Source organism: Odontesthes bonariensis, chromosome 21 (genome assembly GCF_027942865.1).
Source record: "Odontesthes bonariensis isolate fOdoBon6 chromosome 21, fOdoBon6.hap1, whole genome shotgun sequence".
In the NCBI taxonomy this organism is placed as follows: Eukaryota; Metazoa; Chordata; class Actinopteri; order Atheriniformes; family Atherinopsidae; genus Odontesthes; species Odontesthes bonariensis.
In genome coordinates, this window is record NC_134526.1 from 14,794,365 (window position 1) to 14,809,613 (window position 15,249).

General features: G+C 40.1%; 1 protein-coding gene across 1 annotated transcript; it reads left to right on the forward strand.

Annotated features, from left to right (window-relative positions):
- The first annotated feature begins 10,896 nt into the window (after positions 1–10,896).
- On the forward strand, positions 10,897–14,707 carry sox9a (SRY-box transcription factor 9a). The gene is made up of 3 exons (XM_075455008.1): positions 10,897–11,646; positions 11,996–12,243; positions 12,518–14,707. The coding sequence occupies exons 1-3, from the start codon at positions 11,219–11,221 to the stop codon at positions 13,279–13,281; spliced, it is 1,440 nt and encodes a 479-aa protein (XP_075311123.1). The 5' UTR covers positions 10,897–11,218; the 3' UTR covers positions 13,282–14,707.
- The last annotated feature ends 542 nt before the right edge of the window (positions 14,708–15,249 follow it).

Below are 15,249 nucleotides of genomic sequence, written 5' to 3' on the forward strand. Positions count from 1 at the left end.
CATATTATTTTCTATTCTATTCGTTTCAGCTCATATTGTCTTTCAGCTTTCCATGTTGTTGTTTTTCCTCACCATTAGCCTACACCTTCAACTGTAACTTTTAGCCCCCCATGGGACCTCTCGCGCCTTCTGTTGCAACTTTTCCCTCCTTGTGCTTGTGATCTTTAAGCTGGTGGGAAACAGTCAAAGGTATTCCCTTTTCTTTCCGTTCCACGCATGACTTTGAGTGGTGTCCCAAGAGACTTGGTTTGGGTTTACTGACAAAACTTTCAACTCCCCCCACACACTCACCATCCCTTGTCTATCCATTGGATTTCTGCTCCTTCTTGGGGACTGCCACCTGCATGTGCTTATGTATAGACACCCATTGTTAGAAATTAAGGCCTCAGCGAGCAGCTTCAACCAGACTAGGAAGAAGCCACAGTTTTAGGCCATAGCGGTGCGCTGAAGTGTAGGTGCTGGGTAACTCTAGATTTTTAATTACAGACTGGGCATAGGGCAACGATAAGAGGGTCACAGCTTCCTGATAGTCTGAGAGTCACACAGATGGAGTGTAAACTCTAGACTTCCTATAAAATCAAAGTCATCCTCTGGCCTTGTCTAAGTTTGTTAAAACCACATAGCTGAGTCACTTTTTGCAGTCCGCTTCAAAAGATTTGTTTCATGCTTTTAGGTTTCACTCATCCATGGAGTCATTTAACCTGTTTGTTTTTTTTTTCCGTTCACTAATGCTCTTGATTTTCCAGATTTTGCAACTCTTACCCGTTGTTCTGCCAGAAGAGAATAGTTGAGAATGACATTTGCTCTGATGGGCAACACTTCCATGAGTCATATTTCCCTCCTGCTGTCTGTAGGGGAGGTGGCTAAGAGGACGCCACTATGGATCATGTTATCTGCCTGGTATCTTTGATTGGAGGACCTGTTGGTTATTCTGGGGCTCATCTAAACAAAGATGGGTAATGTAATGACCTCTATCAACATCTATTGATTTTATAGCTTCACACGATTTTTTAAACTCTCATTTGAATCTAATTACAACAGATTAAAACACACATTCAATTTGGGATTAATTTGCAATTAATCATGATTAATTACACATGTGACAACTGCAACTGAAAATTGTAATCGCTTATGTCAAAAATACACTGTATGTGACCAACAAACGAGTATCTGGCCCAGGAATGACGAAAAAGAAAAGAAAGTAAATGCTTTTTTAAAATTTCAACAGGTGAAAATCAGTGCAATGGACTGATTAGCTGAACTGTTTTTTTTAGGTAAGGGATGCTAACCCCATCCCTTACTTCTGTTTAAAGAAAAGAAAAAAATAGTGGTAAAATAGTAAAATAGTGCTGTGCTAGTTGTTTTATAGGGACTTTATTATTCCTTACATATTTAATATATATTTTTCTAGAAAATTCAACATACAAAAAAAAAAATCCTTGTTTATCAGACAACAAAATCCCATGCAGATGTGTTTAGCACCTCGGATATATTTTTGACACTATAGGAAATAGGTTTGTACCAGTTTTGAGGCCTATGTGCTGATTTAGTGGTCTTGCTGAAATAAAAATTGCCGTGTGGTTAGTAACACACTGTCAGTCCAAACAAAAGCGGATTGTCTGGTACAGTACACTTTTCCTTAACCTCCTAATTCCAAAGAAGTAGGTAAAATGTAAATACAAACAGAATGCAATGATTTTACACAGTGTCCCAACTTTTTTGAAATTGGGGTTGTAAAATATTATGCTCATCCAGACATTCCACCACTGAATCTATCATAACATGCCCCAATAATCACACAAACGAGGCCGGTAACCTATTGTGAACTCATCAGAGTAGTGACAAGACGCAGCAAGGTTCTGCAGCCAAGACAGCCCTCTTGCAAACTGCAGCAAATCTAATAGACAAGCTACAGTTTTCCTCCTACTACTAAAAAAAAAAAAAAAAAAAAAAAGTCACCAAGCTACTCATATATTGTATCTCAGGAAATGGTGGGGAACAATTTCCTTCAAGAGTAACATTAGAATGCATGAGTCTGGCTCTCGGAGGTTCGGGGCCACCACCGCTGGGCCACTCCAATTAGATGGAGCTTCCCTGCTGTGTCTGACCCAGCTTGAACACAGGAGCACCCAAAGGGAGTTGGAGGAAGAAATGGAGGAAGGAGAGAGCGGAGACACACGCAGGCCTGAGTGCTTTGTTATGTTTGGCACATATTTCGCTGAACTTCTTTCACTGTCTGCACACACTTTGTGACTCTTTGGGAAGAAAAATGAAGAAAGAGATAAAAACATGCAAGTGAGGATAAAGTCACTGCTGGTTTTCCACTTCAAAATTATTTCAAGGACCTCCATTTCATATTTTGTTGGATCGCAGTTTATCGAATTACCAATAAGCTAATTAGAATTTCCTTTTCCGTTTTATTTACACCCAGCACAACCAACTTTCTTTTACAAAAATAGCGAATATGAGCACAACTTCTAAACACTACATTGCATAGTTTCAGCATATATTACATTTTGGCATGACAGGATTGATGTCAAGGGAAAATCAATGTGCAACTTAATTGAGGTGGACACAACGTCCTTTTCTTCGGTTGAAATAGTATAAAACAACACAAAAGCCAACTTTTGGGGACAGCACAAATGCAAGACCCTTTTTCTAAGATTCTTTATTTTAATCCAGGGTGGATAAGAACTGGCATCCTCCCACTGTCCAAAAACATGCATGTTAGGTTAATTGATGATTCCAGATTGACCCAGGAGTGAGTGTGAGGGTGCATGGTTGTTTAACTTTGTGTGGCCCTGTGATGGATTGCTGACCTGTCCAGGGTGTACCCCGCCTCTCGCCCAATGGCAGCTGGGATAGACTCCAGCCCCCTGTGACCCTAAATTAGATTGAGGAAATGATGTTCATATGTTTTTATCTGCACCACATATATTTTTTTTCACAGCATTGCTTTTGTAAAAAAATAAATCGTCCTTGTTTTTTTCAAACAAATAGCAAATACATAAATAATGACTGGATGTACTGTTCCTGTTTGAGACTTGTTTGAGACAACTTCAGCTGGGAGATTACTGTTCTAAGATGCTAACCCAAACAATAGTCCACCACTCGCTTGCTAGCTATGTATAAAAGATTCAGAAAGCCATATGAACCAACTCGGGCTCTGAGAACCTCAGGGAGGGGTCTCCTGCTGGTGCCCAGAGTCAGGACTAAACAAGGTGAGGCTGCGTTTCAGTTTTATGCTCCTAAAATCTGGAACAGTCTTCCAAAAGATGTGAGACAGGCCTCAACTCTGACAATGTTTAAATCCAGGCTGAAAACAGTTCTATTTAGCTGTGCATATGACACCTGAAAGTATTTTATCTGCACTCTTTGCTTTTTAATTAATTAATGATTATTTTAATGGGTTTTTAATTTCTTTATTTTATTTTTAATTTCTTTTTAATGATTTTATTGCCTTCTTGTGATTTTATGTAGCTGTGAAGCACTTTGAACTGCCCTGTGTATGAATTGTGCTCTATAAATAAAATAGCCTTGCCTTGCCTTGCCAGAATGTAAAGTGTATAATTTCTCTTGACAAATGTGCTGATCTGAAGTGACAGTTGTTTTAACAAGGTTTAACTGAGGAGAGGGACAGTGACCATACTCACAGAATAGTGTGACATGGTAAACAAACAGCTTAGAATGCATTATCAGGGTCCTTAAAACTGGCATTTAAAAGTTAAGTTGCACTTTCATTATTGGCGCTGAGAGAAATTTACCTGCAAATATTAAGCTGAAGTATTTATTTTCATTTTGTATTCGCACGATTTTGTTTCTCCAACATGAATCAGTTTATCAGACCATTACATTTGCTGCTGATGCCATGTTCAGATGAAATATGCCCATCCTATTACTTAGAGAATGGAAAAGCATTAAATCACACAGATCTAATGCTTCTTTTTTGTATCTGAATATGAAAAAATAATGAGCAGATTTGCATGATTATGAAACCAGTTCTATCACGAGACTATTGGTAGAACGTCACAGAGATGTGTCAAAACAGAGATTTGAATTTTCAATCTGTGTATGCAGTTGTCTCTAAAGTTGTCAACCTTTTATTTTTCCTTTACCCTGAAATAGGCTTTAACTGGAAAATAGTTGGCTCTGCTCATTGTAATAAGACACTCGTTTAAAGCCCTTGAAATGCGCCATTGTTCATTTCACCCCTACCCTTTTCTGAACGCTATAATCCCATTGCCACGGTCTAATACTGAAATCCCTGAGCACCTAAGAGGACTGGATCTGCTTGACCACACAAGATATTCCTATTTCCCCTGCAACAAGTGATATCAAAGGTATAACAATGATGAGTGGTGCACAGCTAAGAGGAAGTACAGCTGTAGATCACCCTTTTTCTAAGAATCCAGCAAAGGTTTGGGTACTGGCTCTGAAGCAGGTGCTACACTCTGGAAGGTGATTAGATATCATCACTCTTTCATTAACTTGGTATTTCTAGTATCTCCATGACTGTGTTGGAAGAATGGCCCTTTTCATCGGTCCTCCCAACAAATGAGCCCTGCTGAAAAGAGCCAGGTTAAGTTGGGAGGATAATGAAACAAGAGAAAAGTAGAGAGAGATCAGACCAAAAAAGAACAAAAAGGGAAAATGGTGCAATGTTGGTGTTCTGTATCACAGAGGATAATCAAGTATGGACCAACGAGGCAATAACAGTTGTGGTGGGGAATAAACAAATGAGGATGTAAACAGCAGCAGGTGATAGAAACAAGAAGAAGGGGAAGTTGGGAAACACATTAGAGTTTATTTTTAGATGTGCAACTGCAGGCGACAACAAGAGTCTCATTTTCACCTGATCACTAAAGCAGGTGGGAGGGGAGAAAGACTGGATATTCCATTGCGTAGACCAGACCCAGGCACATACACAGTCTTTATGAAAGGTGTCTCTGTGTAGAGGCAGAAGTGCAGCACTGACATCATCCAGAGCTTGCGGATGGGACCTTTTATGTGTTGCGGTGCCAGGGAGCAGCTCGCACTGTCAGCCAGTCTGACTCAGCGCTGTACTTCAGACAGAAACGTGTGACAATCCAGTACGTCGAAAAGTTTCACAAATTACACCACGTTCTGCTCGCAACATACACATGAAGTCTAAGCACTGAGGTATGAAAACATTTAAGTGGAAATGGATTTAAAAACTGGCCACCAGAATGTTTTGTAGGTATAGAAAGCAACAGTGATTGGTGATTCTAAATTGACCCGAGGAGTCAGTGTGAGCTCAGTGACTATGCGTGGTTTGTCTCTGCGTTGGCCTTGTGATGGACTGGCTACCAGCACCCTGCCTCTAACGTGATGGCAGCTGGGATATGTTACAGACCCCCCCAACCCCTCACCAACAACATTGACTGGATGAAAAGGTGATAGAAAATGGATGGATGTTTTATATTAGAAAAAAAAAAGTTTTGCTTACCATTGAAGCATGTACAGATACGGTGCTGCTGGCACACAAACATCTGATAGAGCATCTGAAGCAGATGTTACAGACCGGTTTGTTAACATGCCATAGTACACTCCTGTTTTCTCTAAATTCAATTCATTTCAATTCAATTCATTTTTATTTATATAGCGCCAAATACAACAAATGTCATCTCAAGGCACTTAGATAGTAAGTCCAATTCAAGCCAATTGGAATTCAATTAATTAATAATAATCATAATTCATAAAAGAAGCCTTTTCTACACATAGGCCGTCAAATCTGACTTCAGGATTGTGTTTCTATGTTCAAACTGTAGAACTGGTTTCTAAAATCATATTTCAGCCAATAGTCCTCATAACCATTTGTTAAACACATCTGTCCGTTGCAAGATTTAAAAAAAGAACATTTCTAATAAGTGTCAAAATTAAAACACATCTTTACTACAAATATGGTGACTTCAATGGTGACGATTTGTTTACTGTTATAAATCCAAAAAAACTTGATCACACTTAATCTGCAATTACGATAACAGCCACAAACCGAGCAAATTTGACAAATCTGCCTGATTCAGTGTAATCGGTTTCACAGCATTTCCCATAGTTTGTCCACACCACCTAACATCTGAAACCATGAGCCACTTGTCATACCAGTCATACCACCAAGTAAAAGCAGGCAAAAACCTGTGTTTAATTGTTTGTGAATTCAGCAAATTTGTATTGCTAGGGCAATAGAAATATAATTTTGTCTTCAAATCCGACATGGTTTTTGTTTAAAAGTGACCTCCTTGCTTTGGAAATAACAGTGACAGCTGATGATATGCGTTGTTGTAATTCCTCATGTGTGACAGTCACCTGCTCTAAGATGAGAGTACCCCTATTGAGGGTGCAAGCCACATTATTAGCCTCTGCAAAGACCCAGGTAATGTTGTAACATTATGTCAGCACTCTGAGAATGAGCTATTGTCATTCAGGCATAATTACAGGTCAGACCCTATTATTGGAAATGGAGGGCAGTGACCTACAGGGATCGCACTCTGCTTTCATAGTATGTTATTGTCATTTAAACTGACTCAGAGGGCACTGCACCTGAAAGCATGGAAGGTACCCTGAAGTCACTCAGCAGAGTTCAATATTGGATGTTCTTTTCAGGTGTGCTGCCAGAAAGATTGAGAGGTAAATACATGGCAGTGAGCAGGTTTGATCATTTAATTAAAGGCATTTTTACTATTTAAAACATGAGTCTGTGTTTATCTGAATTTTTTTGCTCTTATTTTTACAGTTTTGTTCTAACAAGAACAAAACTATGGCCCAGAGGTGGCACCTATTATCTAATACTGTTGCTTCCATATCAGAGTTTATGTCATTCCTTATAGATAAAATATCTAATGAGTGCCCAAGGTATTTCACAACAGATGAGATTGAGATTATAATGGTGCTGTCTCTGTAGAATTCCAAAGAAAGGTAAGAGCATGCCAAAAATAAATAAATAAATAAATAGAAATGTGCAGCAGTAATTACCCCACACTGCTGAGCCCAGAGGCAATGACAAGAAAACATCTGAGGAAATATTGTTATGTTATAAGTTATGTCCTCTGTGGCAAACGTTTCACCGAATAATTTGCATGGTCTAGTGTCGTATCAGTGGAAATCAGTATTTCATTTCATGTTACCTGCTGTTCGTATTGTTTTTGGTTAACTTGGAATTTTGTTGTGCTTTGCTGTGATGTTTTAACTTTTTAAAGATATGCAAGTAATGGACCATTTCCTAAAATATGCAGTGTTTTGGAAATGTATCGTGTACGTATTTACGAGAAAGCTGCAATTTTCAAGCGTCTGCGTACTTTAACTCCCTCAGTGGTGAAGCCACCGGGAGCTGCTGCGGTTCTGTGTGGGATATCAGGGAGGTGTGAGAGAGTCAGAGCAGGGAATATGAGACCGATCCTTCTGAGGGTGACAGGGTCTTGATAAGTCTTATTTAAACTTTACCCTTTGCAAAATGCAATGTGTCAACAGTTGCCCGTGGCCAGAGTGCTCTGATCTGGTAAAGTAAACACCCAGGGACAGCCCATCCATCCTTATGAGACTGTCACTTACAGTGGATACTGCAGCTTCTGTGGCCTGTGTTTCAGACATAACTCCAGAAACTGAGAGTGAAAGCACCCGGAAGGAAGAATTAGACAGTTTGCTTAAAGGATTTTGTCAGTTCTCCATGACACAGTCCTCTGCCTTGCCTGGGGCAGTTCGTACAAGTTGTGGAAAGTCTCAAACAGGTGTCATGTCAGTTGTGAGTAGCAGAAGCCTCTTCTGCTTCCATTACCTAAGCCACACTATTTACCACCCAGAGAAGTTATTTAACTCTTTATGAGTGTTAGAGAAAATATTTAAACAAAGTGATATAATAAAGTTGAATAGAATTATTTTTAGATATCTGATATATTTTTTTAGTTTTTTTTTTTACATCTAAATTCAGCCCAGCTCTTTAATATATAATTCCAATCTCCTCACAGAATTTGAACATTTCCTTGATTATAAACAATATGGAAACATCAGCAAAAAGATAAGCATATAGGATGCTGTGTTTATGATATTTTTTCTTTATCAAACACCTCAAAGGCAACAACAGAGTCTCATACACCCACTGTACTTACACTGACATACAAGTGACACTGGAAGTTTAAAAAAAAAGATGGGCGGTCAGCTCAAACATTTGCAGTGGAATCTGAGAGGTAGAAGAGGTGGAAGACATGATTTGGCAGTTTACCCCCAGTGTTTGCCTCAAAATTTTGACGCCATGGCTCGAAGTCAAGCTGAGAAGTTTCCCAAGAGCTGCTCAGCCTACAGGCGGGTGCTCCATGTAGGCTTTGAGCCCGAGCCCCTGAGGATCAGTCGACTGGAAGTCAGTCTGCAGGGTTCCTCAAACCTTTCGCAGTCAGCAATGCGAGGGCGCGAACATGTCCAACCACACCTCTGATGCCTCTGTGTTAGCCATCAGGGTTTGCTCCTCTGCATGTTGAGACCCGCAAAAATGAAAATTCACAAAAGGCAGCAGCTCTCATTAAATCCTTTCACAACATTTGTCCAAACTGGAAACTAGAACTAGAAATAATATCAAATATTCACTTTCTGATGATATTCTTCTATGTTTGTTCCTCAAAACCCACTGAATGCAGTATCAGTGTAAGAGTGTGTAACATGAGTGACAGCCCAGGGGCAACTCAGAACTTAAACTTTACTGAGGGAAATGGCTCAAGGTTTTCAATACAAGCAGGGAGAATACAGTTTTGTTGAAGTGTTATAAAATCTGCTCAATTATCCATATCGAGTGGTCATGAAATAATAACAGCTTAGACCCCAAAAGCTTTCTAGTCCCCTGTGTTTCTCTCCAACATTGGAAAAGCTTTAGAAAAACAGCTTTGAATGTCATCTGGTTGCACACAAGGTCTGCCACAGTTCATGGGGCAAGGAGCACGCCTGACATCCAAAACAGGCCATTTCTAATGCACATGCAGGAACAAAACTGGTGAGCTCAAACTGCTACATTATATTCAGGGAAAGACAGTAGTTATTCCAAAAAAAAATCTATTCATCTATTTATTCATCGTCATGAGGGGCATTGCTCACTCAAGACAAAAATGAGAAGTATGCTGACGTTATTAAAAATCAAACCAAAACAACTTTTGTAAGTAATTTTATTATGCTGCCCATTTTGCACAATTTCCATCTCAATCATCATAAACTTCAGACATCATCACCTCTTTTTTTCCCCCCGTGTTTGAATTGACCTCATCTTATTAGTACCTCATTAAAAGTATAAGCAACACTCCGTGTGTGTGCCAGCTAACACATATTCAGCATGCATCTCTATTTGTCAACTCATGAATTTGATGACCTTTACTACCTTCCTTCTTTCAGATGGCAACTTATAACTATGTGAACTTATAACTTGCTGTCACATTTGATGTCTAAAATAGAATGCATGGATTATAGGGACTAAACTCACACAACAAAGTGCCTTTTGTCCACCGAAAACAAGTGTTGGAACAAATCCAGAAAAGTGGATTGTGGCATTGCAACACTTTTGACAGGGACTGTGTTTAATGTGATTTTCCTCAATGGAAAATATAAGTTTTAAACATTGTAGCGCAATAACACATACAGTTTAAGTATTCTTTTATCGTTACAAAATATTAAATCATATCAGGAATGCATGTAAACATGTAAAACAACCACTTGTTAACAATTATTTCACCCTTTCAGAAACTCCCCAGCAGCATGTTAAAAAATAAATATTTCTAAATTCCAGTTGTATCCTTCTGCTGAATGAACACTTTTATCAAGAGATGTTTTTTGTTGCCTGTCCTGTTACCCTTCTGTAATAATGCAGCTGTGATTACTGTTTTTTTGTCTTAATAATTAATCAACTGAGTGTCAAAGTTATGTGTGTATTTCTGCTGTGTGATGATTGCTTTGTTCTGTGAAAAATGCAAAGTAAAAAATAATAAAGAACCAAATTAAGACTTTTGAACATAATGACCACTTGCTTTGTTGCAAACATTGCAGCGGTCTTTAAGTACCTTCATACGTCCTCCACTCGAGTTTCTGGACTGCTGTCTCCCCCTGTTGGTCAGTGTTGTCACAGCATGATGGCTGCTGCTCCGCTGCAGTTTGTAATGACCAATGTGCGGAGCTGTCCGTGCAAGAAAAAAAATATTTTTTTTTATAAATAGTTACCATGCATTCACACACTGGTAAATATCGATTGAATGACTCTGCAAAAAATAAAAGTGATTAAAGACTAATCTTTGCAGAATGTCCACAGCTGTATTTATACTTACCGTGTATTCCACAGAAGTTTGTAGTGACCTGTGAAAAGTATCTTAAATACAATAGCAGGATCATTTGGGGAGATGAGGAGTTTGGTATTTATATTACATTATTAAATCTTGCTGACTTTATATCTTACAGCCTAGGATAGACAATTTCAAAGCATACAAGTTTCGGTTTGAGAAGTTGAACATGCAAGTACACCTGCAACGTTTGTGAAATATGTGTAACCAAGTGTAATACAAAAATAAGAACAGAGGATCCTAACTGTCCCAATCATTATTACATAGATTGCAATGATGGCACTGGCCTTGTATCTGTGGCAATAAGAGATAAATATATCGGCTTTCCACACAAATTTTAAGTGATTTTATTGTCGTTGTTAGTTTAATTTCTAGTTATTTGTTCATATTAATTTTCTAAACTGAAACCGTGAATTAAAATGAAACCAAAGAGCATCAGGGGAAAAACACTTACTTGAGCTGGGTTTTCACTGTTGTTGACTGCAAGAGTTCTTCTGAATCAAATTACGTCTCCGCCCACTGAATGTAGCCTGTCCCCCAATCATTCCCTTGCCGTTAAAGATAAATTCAGACATCGCCTCCTGAGCTTGCAGACTCTTCACCTATCCTCAAACACTAGAGTTCTCAGTCACATTTCTCTTCAAAGTCGCAGTTTCAAAGTTAAACATTGGACGGCCGTCACTTTCGATTAGCTTTCTGATCTGCGAAGTAGCGAAAACTAAGAGGAGCGTGAAATACTTTGTTTTCTGGCATCTTTTTACTTTAAAGGATTCAAGTTTACCAGTCAAGCTGTGCGCCCTTCCAGACTGTTCCTACAGTCTTTGGGCACAACAGTTGGATTTAGAAAGAAGGATTTTCTCCTTTTTTTGCTTTGAGAAGCTGTTCCTCATTTTTTTCGCATGAATCTCCTCGATCCTTACCTGAAGATGACAGAAGAACAGGAGAAGTGTCACTCCGACGCTCCCAGCCCCAGCATGTCCGAGGACTCCGCAGGCTCGCCGTGCCCGTCCGGCTCCGGTTCGGACACTGAAAATACCCGACCGTCTGACAACCACCTCCTTGGAGGTCCAGACTACAAGAAGGAGGGCGAAGAAGAAAAGTTCCCCGTGTGTATCAGGGATGCGGTGTCCCAGGTGTTAAAGGGTTACGACTGGACTCTTGTGCCCATGCCGGTGCGCGTCAACGGCTCAAGCAAAAGCAAACCTCACGTCAAAAGACCCATGAACGCATTTATGGTGTGGGCTCAAGCAGCACGAAGGAAACTGGCCGATCAATACCCGCATCTGCACAACGCAGAACTCAGTAAAACCCTGGGGAAACTTTGGAGGTGAGTTTGCTTTGCATTTCCAGTCACTTTGGCTGAGCGCATTCACCCGCTGCCGTGCGCAGCGCAATACTTCTTAATAAAACGGCACCGCTTTCCCGCTGTTTCTAGTTTTAGTGTGGGAATTAAGATAATGATTTTATTTCTCAGATTTTTATTGTGGATTGGGTGCAATTATTTCTTGTGCACACAAGAAGTCGTATAGGTGTAGGACAAGCATACATGTTCGTTCATTTTTATCATTTAGAATCAAATATATTTATTCAATTAGGCTGTCTTCCACACTAATGAATAACTAAACTGAGTTTTCATGTGAATGTAATGTTTTCGTGATTTTTTATTTATTTTTTAGATTGCTCAATGAGGTAGAGAAGCGCCCGTTTGTGGAGGAAGCTGAGCGACTCAGAGTGCAACATAAGAAGGATCACCCCGACTACAAATATCAGCCAAGGCGGAGAAAATCGGTCAAGAATGGTCAAAGCGAGCCCGAGGACAACGAGCAAACTCACATCTCTCCAAATGCGATCTTCAAAGCACTTCAGCAGGCCGACTCTCCAGCGTCCAGTATGGGCGAGGTGCACTCTCCTGGAGAACATTCAGGTGAGATAAGCAAAATAAATAAACAGATCTGGAACAAGTTTTCCTTCCAGCTCTTCTTTATAGAAATCGAATAATTCTAAAACTTTAGGGCTTTCAGGGTTAATGATTAATGGTAAATTATAGTGAGTTTTGCAAGGCACTATGCAAATACATCTCTATGTATCTCACATGTACATTTACATGTAGGCCTATAGTGATATATCACATGTAACATATTTCCTCAAATGTGGAATTTATTCATTTGATGAGTCTAACTTTGCCTTTCTTTAACCAGGTCAGTCACAGGGCCCACCAACACCCCCAACAACCCCCAAGACAGACGTCCCCACCAGTAAAGCTGACCTAAAGCGTGAGGGACGGCCCATGCAGGAGGGCACCAGCCGCCAGCTCAACATTGACTTTGGAGCTGTGGACATTGGTGAGCTGAGCAGCGAAGTCATCTCCAACATGGGAAGCTTCGATGTTGATGAGTTTGATCAGTACTTGCCACCGCACAGCCACGCTGGGATGACAGGTCCAGCCCCAGCTGGCTACACTAACAGCTACGGTATCAACAGCTCCTCAGTCAGCCAGGCTACCAATGTTGGAGCCCACGCCTGGATGTCCAAGCAGCAGCAACAGCAGCATTCTTTGACCACCCTGGGTGGAGCAGGAGAGCAAGGCCAGCAGGGTCAGCAGAGAACCACCCAGATTAAGACAGAGCAGCTGAGCCCAAGCCACTACAGCGAGCAGCAGGGCTCCCCACAACATGTCACCTATGGCTCCTTCAACCTGCAGCACTACAGCGCCTCCTCTTACCCCTCCATCACAAGAGCACAGTATGACTATTCAGACCACCAAAGTAGCGCCAACTCCTACTACAGCCATGCAGCTGGCCAAGGCTCCAGCCTGTACTCCACTTTCAGTTACATGAGCCCCAGCCAGAGGCCGATGTACACCCCAATTGCTGACAGCGCTGGGGTGCCCTCTGTGCCGCAGACCCACAGTCCACAGCACTGGGAGCAGCAGCCCATCTACACACAACTGTCCAGGCCCTGAGGAGTCGGTCTTCGCATTGACTGCACAACACCCACCCAGACTTCTTTGTGGATGATGGCCTTCATGCCACTTCCCCTCACATCTTTCATTGCCAACAGAAAAACATGACAAGGACTTTTTTATAGTTCGGAAAATTTATCTTTGGATTGGCTCACAACAGTGCCTTTTGTATTGGTTGGAATTGTGATTATATTTTTTTAGATATAATGCTTAAGAAAAGTTAAATCCTCTGTGAGGACATACTGGTTATGAATATATTAGTATGTACTGTGTATGTGTTCTGCTCTTGTCATTCTCATCATAATCAGTGTCACCAGCTTCGTTACCATCATGATTTGAAGGTTTGACTCACCTAAAGGAGTAGGGATGCCGGGTTACAACACCCTCAGTGGCCTTACTTCTCACTAACGTTCTTTTTTTTTTTTTTTTTCACCTGAAGTAAGAAACATCTGTTTACTGACACTGCCATCTCATAATAGCTTTCATTCTGCTTTGAATTTTTTTGTACTGTATATATTTTTGATTTCCATGAGATGCAGGTATTGAGCAATGCAGGTTGGAAATAGATTAGAATTTTTGGCCATGATATGACCATGTCATCAGTGAATTAGTCAAATATTCTACTTCTTGTTTGCTTTAGCTCAATTTAATGTTGGATAGTGTTGGAAACGCTATAGCAGGTGCCATGTAACTCTTTTAGGGGCCTTACTGTGTTGCTTGATGTGACAGCAATGCTTGCTTTTATCTGGGTACTGCCTTGACACCATTGGTGCCTCTGGAGCCACAGTAGTGAGGCTTCGTCCGCTGGTATTGCAGTGTGGAAACCACAGCGCAGGTCGGACTTCCTACTTGATGAGATTCAGGAAGTGACCTTTGACCTGACTCCTGTCAGCAGCCATCAGGTCTGAGGCATGGTGTGCTTCTACCATTCCTTCTGCCACATTCTTTTTCCTAACCTTTTTTCTTAATTTATTCTTTAGCATTAATTTTATTTGAGAATAACTATTTGCAATTATCTTTTTAATTCAGCAGCAGCTAACTGAGGTGAAATAGGTTGCTGTCTTATGTGGTACAAAATTGTTTATTTATCATTTGTAAATGTTTCCGTATAAAAGTTTCTTTTATTCATGATCTAGTTATGTACAGAGTACCTAAAATTACAACTTTCTATACCTGAAAAACTGGATGTTTTCTTTTTTTTTTTCTTTCTAACAAATGACTTAATGGATAAGAAAACAGCTGTAAAGAATTTGCTGGAATCTACAGGATATTTTTTTTTTTTTTAAGTATGTGTTCCTTGTTTTATATTCTGTATCATTAGTTCTCATTGTGTCATCCTCTTAATGCAATAGGTAAACATGGCATTGTCTTAAAAGCTTATCTTTTGTATTGTATTTGTTTGCAATAAAAACAAAACACAGAAGCACTTCTGCAGTCTTTTGCCATCTCGTGTTATTCGTCAGCCCTGCCTGTGCAGTTTACAGCTGTATGAGGGGTATCCCCTGTCTGAACTGAAGTTTATTAACTAACAGTTTCAACAAGGGAATCTCCAGTGACAGACAATCAGCTGAATAAGCTTATTACTGAGAGAGTTTAAATCATTTTGGACATTTTTCTTATGAAACTCCATCCATCCATTTTCTATACCCGCTTAATCCAATTTGGGGTTGCGGGGGGAGACTGGAGCCTATCCCAGCTGTCCTTATTAAACTCACATTTACAAAAAATAAATAAATTTAAAAAAAAAACAGAAATCAAGGGAAAAAAAATGTATCACGTTATGTATCTCCATCACTCCAGTTAACACACTGCAACAGTTTGGTAGTTTGGTAAAGTTTTTGCTTCTGGCTTCTCAGACAATGAGGTCACAGGTCCGTTACTACCACGGCCTATCGACAAGATGTATGTCCACACCCCTCCCCCTGCCTGTACACACCATGGCTTAAAGAAACAAACTAGACACTGAAT